A 17,530-nucleotide genomic window follows, 5' to 3' on the forward strand; every position below is an offset into this window, starting at 1 on the left:
TTCAAAACATACTCTGCCTTAGTTGAAAGGCACCTCCCCTGTTGCAAGGCTCATTTAAAATGATCTGCACTTATTTCTAAGATCCTTTATTGAGATTCCTTTTAAGTGTACGAATAAAAATTCATGCTCCCAAAGCCATGCTGTTTTAGTTTAAGAAGGAAAAGAAAGTGTTTGTTGTTGGGTCGGTGCATAAGATTTAAAAGTTAGATTTGATTTTGAAAGTGATAGACGTAAGAGAAAGTCTTTCTTCTCTCCTCGTCTTCCTTGAACTTGTGGGTTTCTTCCCCCGGGAGCTGACCTCTCACTGAGAAACCCTGGCAGGGTGGAGTGAGGTTGTGCCGGCAGCTTTGTTTGCCGCCCACACGCTGACACCGAGCGGCCGGCCAGGGTATTAAGTCCCACGGCAGACGCATGAGCCAAACTAATAAAGGAGGAGCACATATTCGTGCTGTAAATAGCTTTAGTCTGATTGCTCTCGAGTAAAGAAGCACAGAGGGCAACTCGTCATTGCTAACTTTGTTTTCTATTTTCTGAGAAAAAATTCACTGTGCTGTTAATGGCTTTTTAAATTACACAAAGAGTTGTCCAACCACTCGGATCAGAATTATGCCTACTCGGACTCTCTTGCATGAGCTGGTGTAAGGCCATGGTGTTTTCCATTTTTACACAGAAACTAAAAACTAGAGGCAAGTACTGCTTCTAGTCAGGCTGTATATCAGTCATCCCGGATATATTGTCTACACTTTCCTATTTGAACTGAGAGAAGAGATGTATGTCTGGCAACAGTGTTATCAATCATTTAGTAAAACGTGTTGGCCAGAAAGCCATAACGTACAATGATTTTCATTAAAAACAAGGTTTGCTTTCCAGGAGTCAGGTGTTTTCAAAGGCAGGTCATCGTGGGACCTTCAGGCTGGAATCCTAGGAGTTGGCGATGATGACTCATCTCTAATAATCAGAATTCCCCTTTCCAGGGGCCAGTCCAAGCAGCCTCTGGTCTTCGTTTGGCATGCCTCCTTATTTCCAACTCATTGGGAGTGAGTGTACTGAGAAATTTGTGTGTTTTGGAGGTACAGTCAGATCAAGATTTGTGTTCGCATACTATCCCGCCCCTCTTCTCCCCCAGCCCCGATGAGCATCGTTGCGGTGCCTCTGAGGACTCTTTCCTCTTACACCCTTTTCGGAATATTCTTCCCCCGATGGAGTCACTTGTTACTTCTGGTGTATACGAGGAAACCAATACTATTTTAACACTAATACCAAATTGCTTTTTATTTTCATGCTTTGGGTCATTTCACTGGAGTTTGGAAGTGGGCAAGAATTAAGCTCATAGGCCCATAACATCTTGAGCTAGAAATATCGTCCATTTAATAGCTGTTTTTATTTGTTTTGGCTTTACAAATGAATAACTTAGCTTTGTTTATTCCCAGGAAGTAAGACTAGTCACAACTACCAAATACCTTGCATCTGTTGGCAATGAAACCAAAGGCTACAGTCACATTTCTACTATGAATGTTAAAAGCTAAGGAATGAATTACCTCAAAAATCATAAAAATATATTTTATCACAGATAGGTTTTTAAAATACAAAAACTTATATGCTAGTCATAACAAATATTAATGACTTAGAAATACGTAAAATAAATCCCAGAGTTCTTCCCCGTTCCTTCCCCATTCATGACAAACAACCCTGTTCAATAGTTTAGCGCAGGGGTAGTCAACCTTTTTACACCTACCGCCCACTTTTGTATCTCTGTTAGTAGTAGAATCTTCTAACCACCCACCGGTTCCACAGTAATGGTGATTTATAAAGTAGGGAAGTAACTTTATGAAATTTATAAAGCAGTTACAGCAAGTTAAAGCATATAATAATAATTACCAAGTACTTTGTGTCGAATTTTCACTGTTTGGCAGAATAAATCTTTATAAAACAACTTACTATAGTTAAATTTATCTTTTTATTTATACTTTGGTTGCTCCGCGACCGCCCACCATGAAAGCTGGAACGGCCACTAGGGGGCGGTAGGGATCAGGTTGACTACCACTGGTTTAGTGAGTACCATTCAACTTTTCTCCCTGTATCTCACATCTATCCATTGATTACAGCATTGTTTTGTTTATTTTTTAAAATTTCCTTTCCTCTATAGATTACTGGGTATAAGGCAGAAACTATAAGAAGTGTGTCGTTTATTACTTGCTTGTTCACTTTAATATATCAAGGATGTTTTACTGTAATAAATATAAACATTCTTTATTATTGCACATAGATTTGGGACAAACCATTTTGCCTATCTGTGGATGTTTAGCTCATTTTCAGTAGGTTTAAAATTTTGTGCAAAAAGCATCCTTTTTCACTTTTGTAAAAATATCTTTTTTGTGTGTGAAAATATCTTTGATAGAAACTTAGAAGTGAAACTGTTGGTTGACTGGTATGAGAGTTGAGATTTTTACATAAATTGCTAAATTGAGCCTCAAAACGACTGTACCAAATTATACTCTCATCATCAGTGGTGCCTGTTTCTCCACGCAGCAACTCCCATTGGATACCACCAATCTGTTTTACTTTTCATATCAGTCAAAACTGTATTATGGTGTCACAAAAATTAAATATCTACATAACTCTTGTATCCTAGTGCTTTACTACAACCAAGATTTTATTTGCCTTTCACCAAAATCCCCTCTTCTTAATCTTGCAATAAACCATCTGGAATCAATGTTCTCTAAGAATATTGCAGAAGAGAGATTTTATATTGTGTGTGTGCATGCATGTGTGCACGCATGCATGAACACACACACACATATAAATATAATTTTTTTAAAAAGTGAGAGGAGGGGAGATAGACTCCTGCATGTGCTCTGAGATCCACCTGGCAACCCTCATCTGGGTCCCATGCTTAATCAACCAAGCTATTTTTAGCACCTGAGGCCAATACTCAGCTCATCAGAGCTATCCTCAGCACCAGGGGCCAACAGCTTAACAGTTTGAACCAGTCGAGCCACTGGCTGTGGGAAGGAAAGAGAGAGAAAAGAGGAAGGAAGGATGGAGAAGCAGATTGTCCCTTCTCTTGTGTGCCCTGACTGGGGATCAAACCCAGGACACCCCTAAACCAGGTCAATGCTCCATCCATGAAGCCAACTGGCCAGGGCCTAGGGATTACAGGGAGTCCTAGGGTTCCAACAATCCTGACATATGATGTTTTGAGTTTACAATGCTCGCTTAAATAAAAAATTTTGAAAAAATTGAGACATGCTTTGGATTATGTGGTTAGCATCATATTTACGAACTACGCGGGCAAACAAGTTCCAGACTAGCCTGGAACAATTCTTTAAGAAGGTAGAGAGGCCTGCAACAGATCCTGTATCCTCAGCTGCTTCTCAAGATGAAACATCTGTAATACAGGTAGAATAATCTCCAGCATCTGCTGCATGTGCCTTAGGCAATCCTGGTTCACCTGGTCCAGTATTACCAGCCCCTTCTGCCTCTCCAGCTTCCTCCTCCCAATAGGTCACTCTCTCCCATCTTGGAATGCCCCTTCCAGTGTGCAAGCTAACCACAAGAATAAGGGTAAGGAATTTTTTTTACACTCATTTTTTGTCATTTTTTCTGTTACTACAGTATAGTGTACAGCACAGTATATTTATGTCCTTTTCCTTTTTCTGTGGCTTTGTTGTATTTTTATGTTCTAGATTATGATTGTACAACTGTGTTAGGATAGCTAAGTGACTTAGGTTAGGCTGTGTTTTGACTTACACCAAAATGCGGGTTACGTCACTGTTGTAGGAATAGAACTGTCAGAACCTGAGGACCCCTTGTACTTTTAAACATCCAAATCCAATAATAGCATTCTTGTTTCCTCTCACCACCCACGGGCTCTCATCACTTGCCCCTTCTAATTGCAAAGGGGCTGAGACATTCAATTCTTTCATTCAACAAGTGGTCTTGGCTGAGAACGAGAAGTCTCTGCCTTACTACTATTCTCTAATGTGTGAAAATGGTATCTTCCCATGCCTCTAGTTTTCTTTCTCCCTTATGAACTTTCCTCTGTGTTCTTTTTAATTAATCATTTTTAAATTTTTATTATTTAGAGGAGTCCATAATGTATTATACTATGCATAATAACTATTCTTTCTATATATTACAAATATTTCCTCTCAGGAGTTCTGCTCTTAATTATAGTGACAACATTGTGGTGAATGTCCCTTTGTGTAAAAAATTTTTAGTTAAATCAGTGACCCACCATCCCATTTGGGTTTTTTATTTACACTAACCAAATCTTTTTCAAAATACAAAGCTAAAAAGAAAGGTATTCTCATTTAAGTTTCTTATGTCGTGGGTAAAAGTGAAAATAGTTCATTTCTTGAGCATAATCTTCGTTTTTAATCTTCCCACCAGTATCATTTTTTTAAAAACAAAGCTTAAAGTCGACAGTTACACTAATACTTTACAACAGACATAAATAATACAAACACGTATTTGGGGGAACATGTCCAAATTTGGGGAATTAGTCAAAGCAGCAAGTAATGATTTTGAAATCCATACATTAGACTCAGAGTCCAGGAGGCGAGTCCATGTACCATGTACAAATGGCACTATTTAGCAGACCTTGCACACTCACTGCAAAGTGAAGGCTCCACGTTTGCTTCCTGGTTTTATGCTCCCTGCAGGAGGAAGTGGAAAGTTTCCACAATCCTAATTTTTTTTTTTTTGTATTTTTCTGAAGCTGGAAACGGGGAGAGACAGTCAGACAGACTCCCGCCTGCACCCGACTGGGATCCACCCGGCACGCCCATCAGGGGCGACACTCTGCCCACCAGGGGGCGATGCTCTGCCGAGACCAGAGCCACTCTAGCGCCTGGGGCAGAGGCCAAGGAGCCATCCCTAGCGCCCGGGCCATCTTTGCTCCAATGGAGCCTTGGCTGCGGGAGGGGAAGAGAGAGACAGAGAGGAAGGAGAGGGGCGGGGTGGAGAAGCAAATGGGCGCTTCTCCTATGTGCCCTGGCCGGGAATCGAACCCGGGTCCCCCACATGCCAGGCCGACGCTCTACCGCTGAGCCAACCGGCCAGGGCCCACACTCCTAATTTTGATTGGCTTAAGTGACCTCTAAACATGAAATGTACAAACTGTCAACTTTCTCTACATGCTTTTAATTCTTTTTAACCTGTCAGAAACATCTTTCTGTAAAGAAAGAAATAATGGTGCCCTCCCACAATGAGCGTTTCTGGTCTTTCCAAAGTAGAAATGGCTATTAGAGGAGCAGGTTCTGTGGGGACACTTCCGACCACAGCTGATGCCCATGGAGCTGTTGTTTCTCGGGAAGCCACGCCACAGAGCATTGTGTGGGTGTGCTCGCTCCCAGGGGTGACCTGAAACAAATGTTCTATCGGAGACCACGAGTGATGGCCAATACTGCCACGGCCAGTGCGGGAAGTGAAGACCTGAGCGGGGGTGGCAGAGGATGCAGGAAAACACAGAGACATAGGAAGAGTTTGGGCCAGGAGGGACATTGTGCTCTGATGCAGACACAATGACCCCAACCCTGTTTTCGGGCTGGTGATCTTTTGGGGATTCAAACCCAGGTCCTTTGTTATCCCAGTCTGACACTATCGTGTCACCGCTGGCCCTGCTTTTGGAGTCAATGTCACGAATAGCCTTCAAGTTGTTCTAGTGACCTTGCCTTGCCAGGTCACTCAAGGCCGAGCAGGGCCCTTCCTCTGCTCTCAGCTGCACAGAAGCCGGCACATTCAGACGCAGTGGCTCTCTACAAATACAATAGGGCAGTGAATACACTTGGCACACCACTGTGCCCATGGCTGTGTTATCATCCCTTCTGCTCTGAAACACCTTGCTCTGGACTCTAAATCACATTAGCTATATACTACATCCCAGTCTGGAATTTGAAATATAGAGCCATGACTGGGAGTGATGATTTTTAAGCCAACTGTCAAAAGAATTGGGGTTACACAGTGGTAAACAAAACAGAAATCCAGCAGCTTTAGGATTAACATAGTGATTTAATTCTGTAAACCTACTTTAAAACGGTCTTTTTCAAAGCCTTAACCTAGGGCATAGAATTTACCATCTCTGCCTTATTTTAACTCTTGTCTATCATACTGCCTGATGCCAAAATTTCCTGATATGAGAATGAAAACTTAAATATTAAAGACTGAATCTAGAAATAATTGAGGTGATGTACATACCTAAATGTAATTTAAAATAAAAGTTTTCACAAATTGAGGTTCTTTTTTTCCTTCATGAATTAGCAGATTTGAAGCTCACGTTTTTCCTTGCAGGTATCAGCATCTGATAAGAATGAACTGATGGCCTGGTCGTCTGCAGGGACATGTTTGTGGTCCTGAAGGGGAACAGGAAGATCTTTCTTTGAGAGATGTGTTGTTGAATCAGGCACCTGAAACCTGTATTATTAAGTTAACTAGTGTTATCTTATACAGTCACTACAAAAAGAAAATTAGATGACCTGGGTTAGAGCAGAGAAGAAACATGAGATTCAGAAGGAAGATGCCAAGAAAATATCTTTTGGTGGAAAAATTTTAACTTTAATGAGACAGAAAGCATCAATTCACACTGATGCTGAAAAAAAAACCCAGCTCCTATAACTTGAAAATCATGTGCCTATAAGTTAACAGCCCATGTTTCAACGACAAAGTACAAACAGGTTCCACTGAACTTCAGTTGTTCAGAGAAACACGAAACAAAAGAGCCCAACAAACCACCCACCCTCAGAGTAGTTCTTAAACAATATAAGCAAACAATTTGTTTTGTATTGTTTTGTTTTTCATTGAGGATTTTGGTGAGTACAAGAGATGTAACTGAGTAAAATCTCCAGCGCCTACAATTCCATGTTCTTCTCAATATGTGTTAGTTCTTAAAACTAACTTATTGTAATAACTTCAGGCTTTTATAGGTTGAAAGGCTCTTTCTGTTGCTGAATGATTGTTAGCATATCAAGAAAGCCAGTGGGTAGCGGGAAATCGAATTTGTACCTCACCACTCTTCCCAGTGGTGATCTGGTGGCGTCAGCCCTCAGGGGTTGTGGAAGCCTGAGAATAAAATGGGAGGAGGTGATACACCCAAGAAGGCTATTGGAAAATCATCTGAATATCGCCTCTAGTCACCAATCACCCTAACATAATGTCACGTTTTCCCAGTCTCGTTCCACTTTAAAGAGCTTGAGAACATCTCATTTCTTCCACTAATAGGAACAGATGTGCGCAGATGATCAGTCTCAAACATTTCATGCAATAGCTTCCTTGTTCCCACAGTTTGCACATTCTTCTACTATTTGTTCATATATTTTACAAAATGTCCAGAGGATTACACCAAATATTAAGAGTTGCTTCAGGGAAAGGTCATTTATTCTATTTGCTTCTGATTTTGCAGGTGTTATTAATACCATGAGGCCCCTAGGGCCCATTACCTGTGTTCTTCAGAATAAACAAATGTTCCATTGTTAAACTGCTGAGGGTATGCTTGGATAACTTGGTGGCTTTTTTCTTCATTTATTTTAATCTACTCCTGCAGTACTAACCAATAATGTTTTTAAACAAACATCCTTATTTTCTTTATAAGTACAGCAAACATCAAATTTGGTTATTGAAATCAAGTGTAGCATTTTATCAATTCTTAGAAATTAATTTTTGTGGCTTCCAGTATTTTATTCAAAACATTTATCAGCCAACCTTAATTTTTTTTTTTACTTTCACCTATTTTGATGATAGAACAGTGTAGAGTATTTTTACAAACTAAAATGATGTTAACTCCCTTGTCCCTAGAATGTAAGCTGTGTGATTCCACTCATGGAAAATATGATCTTTGATGTCATATCCACAAATCCTATTTCTCATACATATTCTATCATAAGGCATGAAGTTTTCTCTGTATTTTTTTCTATAGATGTTTTTTTTGTTTGTTTGTTTTTTTGGCTCATTTGTCTGATTTCCTTTGCGATTTTTAAACTGGGGTAAAATTTACCATTGGAAGCATTTTAAAGTTTACAGTTCATAGTGTTAAATGCATTCACATTGTTGTACAAACAATCTGCAGAACTCTTTTCATATTGCAAAGTGAAAATTCTATGTCCATTAAACAACTCCCATTGCATGTCTAGTAGTTCTGGCAGTATAAAAAGGTTTCTAGTTTATGAAATTTCTTTTATTTGCCTTTAGCACTGATGTGACCTTGCAGAATGACCCATGATATCTTTTTTATCTTGCATACACTCTTCAGTGAGGTTAATTCTCAGAGTTTGAACATCCTGAGTGACTATCTCATAGTCTACGTTCTGTAACCTGCTGGGTTTTCTGACATTCTAATATTAAGATAAAAGAAGCTTGACTAACTCCTTAAATATTACAAATTCTTTTCCCATTCTAAAGGTCCACCATTTCTAACAACAAGGTTATTGATGACAATAATGGCTGTATTGTTACTTACTATAGTAAACACGTCAGAAAACACTGTCCAAAAACAAGTTAATTGTAGTTGCAGCATCAGAGATTATTCCCACTCCTTTCTATACCCCTGCTATTGGAAAAGTGTGATAGTGTGGAACTATGTTCATTATTTACCCTTGAGCAGAAAGTCTGGTTTCCAACTGTATAGTTTAACCTGATTTTTATTTTAAAGAATAAAAATAGGTTATGTTTAAATACATACATGTATGTGCATGTACCTATATTGTATAATATACATGCACATATGTATACACACATATGGATAGCACAGAAACAGACACAGACAGAGGGAGAAAAAGAGAGAAAACTGTATTTATCTTCTTCATTCTCAGCTTCTTTCAGTACCAAGAAAAATGAACGGGAAATTAAAAACCAAATACATGATATGTTAACTATGATTATCTTTATGGGAGGGAAGTGTGAGTAATTTTTGCTATTTGCATTTTCTAATGATTTGATAATTACATTACCGCTGCAAGTTGTGGAATTTTTTTGTTTGTTTATTTATTGATTTTAGTGAAAGAGGAAGGGAGAAAGATGTAGAGACAGGAACATCAATCTTTTCCTATATGGGCACTGACTGGGGATCAAACTGGGAACCTTTGTGCTTTGGGATGATGCTCTAACCAACCCAGCTATCTGACCAGGGCTTGTGTAATGTTTTGAGTGAAAAAAAGTTTTATATTCAAATTTCCAGTAGTCATTTCTAATAAAAGGTATGTCAATATGTCAACATAATATCATTATTTCATCTTTAGCACACAAATAAACTCACACCACATTTCCTAACATTGTAAAATTAAATTTTGGCAGTCAATAAATAATACTACCCAATAAAATAAATCTTGACTGGTTCCCTTTAATTAAGCATTATATGAAAATATGCTAGTAAAAAGCAGACATTAAATACATCTTTTCAAATAATTCTTAAAAAATATCCCACATTCAACACCAAGAATCTAGTTCATCCTTTAACATTATATCGATACAATTACTTGTAACATGTGTCAAAATAATAAATCACATGAAGTTTTAAAGTAAAAGAATTCAGAGATCTCCAGTTAAGCATTTACACAGTATCGATTATTCTGTCAGCCAATGTATTTCAGAAGCAGGAAAATTGGTAATATTTTTGCTTTGCATATAATGGGTTTAAATACATTTTAATGTAGCACTACTGAAACCAGAGCCAAGATTAAATCAGGAAAATACGTTTCTGTACTAGTTTACTCTTGGGAACTTTTTTGACTAACATGCAATTTCCGCTATTTTGTGAAATTCCTTTTCTCTATTGTATCTTACCCATGACTTAGGACGGAAGAAACTGTAGCTTTCCTCACATTTAAGGTGGCAGGGTAGGGGCCCAAACACTTTGATCTGGTGGGTAATTATGGAAAAGACAGAGGAAAAATGACACATCTAAGAGGATAAAAGATAAAAATCAACCAATAATGACTGCAGTTTTAAAAACTAGTGTGTGTGTGGGGGAAACTAGTGTGAAGGTTTTATCAGATTTCCAAAATTGTAGAATGGTGGACAGAGTATAACAGGGAAATCTGATACCAGAGTTCCAACTACAGCTCCTTGTAGTTGTTATATGAGCTTGGGAAAGTCAAAGCTTTGGGGAATCAGTTTCTTCAACTTGGAAAAAGATTTTGGGCCAGGTTTACAAATTATTAAAATCCCTTTTAGATAAATGGTTATATCACTCTAAGGTACAGAGAACTGTGGATACCTAAACTACTCTCAGGTACTGTTTTGCAACTGTGAAAAATATCAGTTTCAATACTATTTAAAACAATTTAAGTACCTGCTAACATTTTCAAAATGTGATGCATTACAAACCACTGGAATATTGCTATCCCTGAACAGTTATTTTCTTTCACTTAGAAAACTTCAACCTCTTTCTGATCTAAAAATGCTATATTGTTTATGTAACACTATTATTTTCTTGGTTATTATGGAACTTAAGTTCTGCATAAGAACTTATTTTTTAGTATTAATATTTAAATTTCTGGGGAAATATTTTTCAATAATGTTTTCAAATATTCACTAAATTCCCATTTACTTTGCAGTGTCAGCATTCTTCAAGTGATAATACAATTTAAAAACTAGAAGTTTAATCTGAAAATCTATAAACTTACCCTATGTCCTTAATTTGAATTAAAATTCCTTTATATTATAAATTAATGAAAATTAGCAAATATCTACATTAAAAATTTTGTTTTTCATCTCATAGCACCCAAAAACTAATTTGTAAAATCCTGCGGCACACCAAAAAATATATTTTTTGCCAATCTGACAAAAATAAAAAAAGCTATAATTTTAATTCATTCACACCAGAGGGCTATTGTGTCATTTTTAAAATCTGACAACCAAAGGAAAATAAGTCAGTGCCCCTGACTAAATACTCAGGTACTGCATGTTCTAAAACTTCTTGTGGCAGACTGGTTGAAAATCGCTGATGTACACTGACATTTGATACTTTTAAAGGAGACATGAGGAAACCATTCCTCCTTAAATGGATCAATATATTCAGGAGGATATTTCCAGGTTGGATTCTCCCCTTGGAATCTCAAAAGGTAAAAATAATACTGTATTTTCACCCGGCTCTCAAAATTCAGCTTTATTTCTTCTACTGGAGAGAAGTTGATTTCCATCAGCTAGATAATTTAATCAGCACCACTTGTTGTAAACAGACAAATCCCTTTTTGAGGAAATGACTTGTTAGGTCTTTGCAAACATCTCAATTTTCATTTTTATCTTACCTCACAAAGCAACACTAAGAAATTAGTATTTCGATTTCTTCTTGGAAGGTCCCTAAATACAGGTCACCCTCATATTCTCTTCTGAGTGCTGTGGCCTAGACTGACCAGGAACGCAGAGATCGCTTCTTATATGCTAAAAAACGTGTAATGTCAAATAACCATTATCAAAACCATCTACGTTAACCTAACCTTCTTTCACATACACAAAGTGGGGGAGTAGAGGGCTTACAGTAGTAAATAAATGAAATCAATATTTATTAAGTCATTATGTGCCGTATACCTTACATTAATTGCACTCGACTCTGACAACTATGAGGTGACAGTGGTAACCCACTAAATATTATAATGTAGAAGATAAGAAAGTTTAACTTTTTAATGTGAAATCTATTATTTTACAGCCCTAAAAACAGCCATAAATTTTTTTCTATTTTTTCCTTTTACTTCTCTGAAATGTGCAAATGTCTTTTTAGCTCTGAACAGCTATTCCATACAATGAGTGCATCGCAATCCGTTCTGGTAGGCACTGTGTTTGGTACTATGGGAGACACACAGATGAATGACAAGCCCGAAATTCCATGCTGAGAATACTTGTTGCTGGTAATAATGCCAATCTCATGCACTATTCTCTTAGTTCAGGCAGTATAAAAAGGCTTCTAGTTCCATTTATGAAAAATTTAAAATTTATCTACAGCACCGACACGACCTTACAAAGGGACCCATGACATCTTTCTTATCCTCCACATACACCGCAGCAAGGTGAGTTCTCAGAGTGGGAACTCCTGAGTGAGTATCTCACACCTTACATTCCAACACCTGCTGGGCTTTCTAACATTCTAATACCAGGTACAAGGCATTTGACCAACTCCTTAGATATGATAAATTCTCTTTTTATTTTATAGATCTAATGAGGTCCACCATCTCTACTAACAAACAGCTATGTCTTAAGGGAAGGATCACCTCTGGACAATAATACATGATTGTAGGAGCTGCGAGGTAAGTGTGTGTGTGTAAGACTGATATTCTACAGAGGTCTGGGTGAACTCACAACTCTCTGAGGCTGCGTGAAGCCATAAAATGAGCATGTGGATTCTGGAGGGAGACCAACTCAATCAGTTCTATCTAATTCCAACCTAATCACATACTAAATATGGGGCAAGTTATTTGAGTTCTCTGAGTCTCAGTACTTTTATTTGCAAAATGAGGCTAATAATACCTACCCTGAACAGTTGTTGTAAAGGTGAGAAATATCATTTGTAAAGATCCAGCAGAGAGGATACAACAGGTGCTTAATAAATAGTAACTGCTTATTCTCATCCATCATCACATTGCATTTGGCTAAGGTAGCATTTCATCTCCTAGAGCATTCACTTGGTCTGTCATAAACTGCTTATCAGTTGAAGTATGAGTCCAATTAATATAAGGATATGCAGAGATCTAAACAAGTAAAAACTATTTGAACATATTCTACAATTACTTTCCCATACAGCTGACTTCCAAATATAAGCTTCAAGACTCTGGCTTAGTTAAGAGGACAAAAATTGCCTTTATCACCTTCATGGTTTTAGTTTGGAAAATAACAATAGTGATAATGACTTTGAACTCTTGTGCAATTCCCATAAATAATGTGTAAGTATATCACTACCATGGGCTTGATATCTTTTTGGTATCACTGAAATAATAAAGCGAGATAGAATTTAAAAAGACAATTTTCAGAGGTCTGCTCATTATAAAGTTTCCATGACTGTCATGTAAGCCTAGAACACATAAAATTCATTCATAGTGAAACACAAAGCAGAATTCTCAAATCAAATACCTCAATGATTAGCGTCCTCCTGAATTGTCTCAATTGACCACAATTCTAGCTTGCACAGTACAAATGCAACTGCTTTGAGCTAAAGAGCAATCTTAGAAAAAATAATATATGCATACGCCCCAGCGACCATTCATAAAAACCTGAATCCAGATGCACCGCCATATATAAATTCAATTATTTCTATAATAATTATACCTGATGGTTTCCCTATTATTGAGAATAAACACATTTAAATAACATATACAATATAGTGAAAGTGATCACTGATTGATCATCTGACTGTAAGAATCATCAGGACAAGACAAAGGTTATGTATTTTAAAGGTAAGAGCAATCTGATAATTATTAGCTTTTCATCTGAGGCAGTTTATCTACAGTTCAAAATAATGCTTTCAATGCTTTTACTGATTAAGCTCCAAAGCATCTTTTTCATAATCAGCAGAAGTGGCTGGCATTCAATTATCATAGACTCTTTTTAACTATAAATAACTGAATAAATACTTTTAAATCTATGTTGAACTAACAAGTAAATAATGTAAGTAGAATTATCGAAACACTTTTGAGAACACAATTCTGCTCGGAGGGCTCCACGGAGGAAGTGCCTCCTGTTCCAGAAAGGAATGGCGTTTCTTTTCTTTCCGGTCAATTCTTTCCTGCCGTTCTTTCTTTTCCTGGAGAGAAAACAGAAAACTATAAATTTATATATCTGTATAAACAGAACAAAATAATCCATTAGAAGAATTTAAATGTCATTTCCTAGGTGAATTGGTTATAAAGAAATAGCAGTTAGGAAACACTGCTAATTTATAACTATACTACCAATAGGTGTAAATGCACCCTTTATTTTTTTAAACATTAAAAGTGATATTTAAAAAGAATTATGTAAAATAGGAAAAAGGCCTCTAATTCCATAATGCAAAGACAATAACAATTATATTAGTGATCATTTTTTGAGCACAGGTTCTCAGAAGGAAATTCACTTCTGCAAAGCATGGATACACCATGGCAGCAAGGAATATTTCAGATTTTTTACAAACAGCTGAAAACTGAGCCTCATGTTCCTTTGCTTGTTATTGAGCCTGAGCATATTTTTATTTCTTTAGACCTGTGATTTTTTTGCTCAATCATTTGGTTCATTTAACTATGTGGCTCTCAGATAATTTTTAATAATCTACATATTTTCATGTAGTAAATATTAGCTTTGCAGCATTTTATCTACAATACTTTTAGTCCTTGATTTTTACAAAAAATAAGATAAATAGTTCAGCCACAGATAATAGTTCAGTGGTAGTCAACCTGGTCCCTACCGCCCACTAGTGGGCGTTCCAGCTTTCATGGTAGGCGGTAGCGGAGCAACCAAAGTATAAATAAAAAGATAGATTTAACTACACTAAGTTGTTTTATAAAGATTTATTCTGCCAAACTTAGCAAAAATCCAACATAAAGTACTTGATAAGTAATTATTATTATATGCTTTAAGTTGCTGTAACTCTGCTTTATAAATTTCATAAAGTAAAGTTACTTCCCTACTTTATAAAATGGAACCGGTGGCGGTTAGAAAATTTTACTACTAACAGAGATACAAAAGTGGGTGGTAGGTAGAGAAAGATTGACTACCCCTGCAACAGTTTAAAGAGTAACGTGATCAAGCCCTGTGTAGCCACTATGTGCCTTTACGAAATAAAACATGATCAATACTTCTGTCCGCACCCGCATCACACCCCCTTCCTCTGCATTACCTCCCATGAGGTATTACTCCGAACTTGACGCTTATCACTACAGCTCTTCATACTTTTATTACACGTGTATTTATTCCTGAACAACACATAATTTTGTTTTGCAGGTTTTCAGAATTTATACTACAAAGTATTGTGCTATATTTTCTGTTGCAAACTTCTTTAATTGATCATAATATTTCTAAGGTTCATCTACATGGAGCTGCAGCCTCATTTCCTAGTGTACAGAATTCCATTATATAACACATCACAACTTATGAATTGATACTTTTTGTTGAAGTCATTTTCTAGCGTTTCTCCCACACAGTGAGCTGTAATCATCCCTGTTTATCCTTTGTCCTTATAAGTCAAGATTTTCTCTCAACATATATGTGTAGGAGTGAAACTGTTCATTTGTAGGGTGAGAATACGTTCAACTCTGCTGGGAAATTTATTCTCCAAACTTCACCTGCCAACCAGCACCTATGAGGACTTTCTATTTTGATATATTAATGATTTTAAATTTAATATGTTTTCTTTTGTTATTTCTTATAGCATTTTTAGGTTTTAAAAAGCATCTCACTGCCATAAAATTTGATAGATATTACATTTTATTTTCTTTCAGTTCTATTTGTTTGGCATTTTATATTCAACATTTTAATTCTTTTGGAGTTTCTATTGCCATAAGGTAGTAAAGTGATTTATGTCCAAATGTCACACAAATAATCCCAATTGTCATTTCCGTGCATCCATTAATTCATGTTACTTTATTGTACATGTAGTACATCCTTATCTGTAATGGGTTCTCAGGTGTCCTGTGGGCCTGTTATTCTACGGGTACTATACTGCTTCCATTTTTACTTATTCAACTGTTGAGCACTGCGCTCCTACTTGGGGTCAAGCAGTACTCTGGGTACCATGCATAAAGTGATTATAAAATCCAAACATACAGATACGATCCCTTTCCCTCAGACAACTTGCAAAATAGACAGTTAATAAACAAATAACAGGCAATCCAAACTATGTGAATTTTTATAAAACATATAAACTGTTGTGCTTGCTGAAGAAGAAAAGGGAGTACTTCCAAAGATGAGCGGATTCAGGAAAAGTCATCTTAAGTGAGACATGATGGATAGAAGCCACTCGTGATAGGCATCGAGGAGAGAGCATTTCAAGCAGAGAGCAGCAGGTGTGGGGCTCTGACAGGTGGGAAATATCTTGGATGTGAGCAGAAACAAGAGACTCAGTGTGAATAAAAGTGGTGGAAGAGGGGAGAGGAGTATCAGATGAGAATAAAAGGTAGATGAGTCAGATTCGGAGGCCCTGCAGGCCACTGCAACGGAACACAGGTGAAAACAGAGAAGTCAACACGTGACCCTGAAAAGGCAGGCAGAGAAGTGAGAGAGAAACTAGGGGTGCAAGACAACCGGGGAGGAGACAGTAGCAGGAAGGGAAGCCAGCTGTGAGAACGCCGACATCTAGGAACTGGGGCAGGAAAGAATGCCTTGCCGTGGCTGGTCTAGCAGAACTGCCACTTTCGACCTAGTGATGGGGAAAGGGACGCCACTCGCGTTAAAGTGGAAAAGATATGGGGAATTAAGGAGGTGTAAACAAAATGTTTTAGAGGTTTAACTATATATATAAAGGCAGTGAGATGTGGAACCGTATCAGGAGGGAAATGAGGAATTACAAGGGTTTGAAGATGAAATGTCCTGAAACGTGACAGGAATAATCCAGCAGAGGGAAATGCTGGCTCACAGCAGAGTGGAACAGGAAGTTACTATTTTATTGCTTGACAAGAACAGCCCTGCCTCATCTTTGTGTGTGTGTGACAGAGAGACAGAGGGACAGATAGGGACAGACAGAAAGGGAGAGAGATGAGAAGCATCAATTTTTCATTGCAGCACCTTAGTTGTTCATTGATTGGTTTCTCATATGTGCCTTGACTGGGGGGGCAACAGCAGGCTGAGTGACCCCTTGCTCGAGCCAGCGACCTTGGGCTCAAGCTGGTGAGCCTCACTCAAACCAGATGAGCCCGCGCTCAAGCTGGCGACCTCGGGGTTTCAAACCTTGGTCCTCCGCGTCCCAGTCCGACACTCTATCCACTGTGCCACCACCTTGTCAGGCCAGCTCTGCCTCATCTTGTATTAAAAATGTTATCTTTCGGATGACGTCAGAGTAATGGCAGGGTAGGAAGCGATACCGATAAATCTCCCCCAAAACTCAACAAGATCTTCAACCAGAAACAGAAAAATCTATACTTGGAGCTTCCAGATGCTTCGCAATACACCCAAAGGTATGACTGAGTGAAAAATTGGCTAAATATATAACCAAACCCCGAAGGAAATAGGGAGTAAGAAATGCTCCTCCTTCCTCTCTAACCTAAACAGGGCGGCTTTCTCTGGTAACTGTGAATATAGAAACTGAGGCGGGCAAAGGGGGTGAATAGATCCAGGCCACCGTGGCACAAACGGCCGAACCAGGCTGTGGCACACAGATCCAAGCCGAGGAAAATCTGATCCTGTGGCAACCCGGGCAATACAAGCTAACACTCGTGCCAAACCCAAACAAAGAAAGACAAGCGGAGCGGCCATTTTACCCGGTCTCCTGGTCGGTGCGCAGTTAGTGGGCGAGAATTTCTTCCTAGGCCCCGAGAGTGGGTGCCCGTGTTGCCCCACGGAGAGGCAGGGTCAGAGGCCTTTCTGTGGGCCGAGGGCAGAGTCTCTGGGCAGCCCCAGCGCCCTGGGAAAGCCACGCACGGGA

At 38.2% G+C, this 17,530-nt stretch overlaps 1 protein-coding gene across 3 annotated transcripts in view; it reads right to left on the reverse strand.

Annotated features, from left to right (window-relative positions):
- Nucleotides 1–6,637: 6,637 nt before the first annotated feature.
- The window catches only part of MAP9 (microtubule associated protein 9), a 52,625-nt gene continuing 41,732 nt past the window's right edge, over nt 6,638–17,530 (reverse strand). For all 3 annotated transcript variants that reach the window (XM_066279620.1, XM_066279599.1, XM_066279609.1), the window contains exon 14: nt 6,638–13,723. In XM_066279620.1, the coding sequence (XP_066135717.1) occupies nt 13,598–13,723 (126 nt within the window). In that variant the 3' untranslated portion in view covers nt 6,638–13,597. The remainder of the gene's footprint in view (nt 13,724–17,530) is intronic.

The sequence above is a fragment of the Saccopteryx bilineata genome, chromosome 1 (genome assembly GCF_036850765.1).
Source record: "Saccopteryx bilineata isolate mSacBil1 chromosome 1, mSacBil1_pri_phased_curated, whole genome shotgun sequence".
Classification (NCBI taxonomy): Eukaryota; Metazoa; Chordata; class Mammalia; order Chiroptera; family Emballonuridae; genus Saccopteryx; species Saccopteryx bilineata.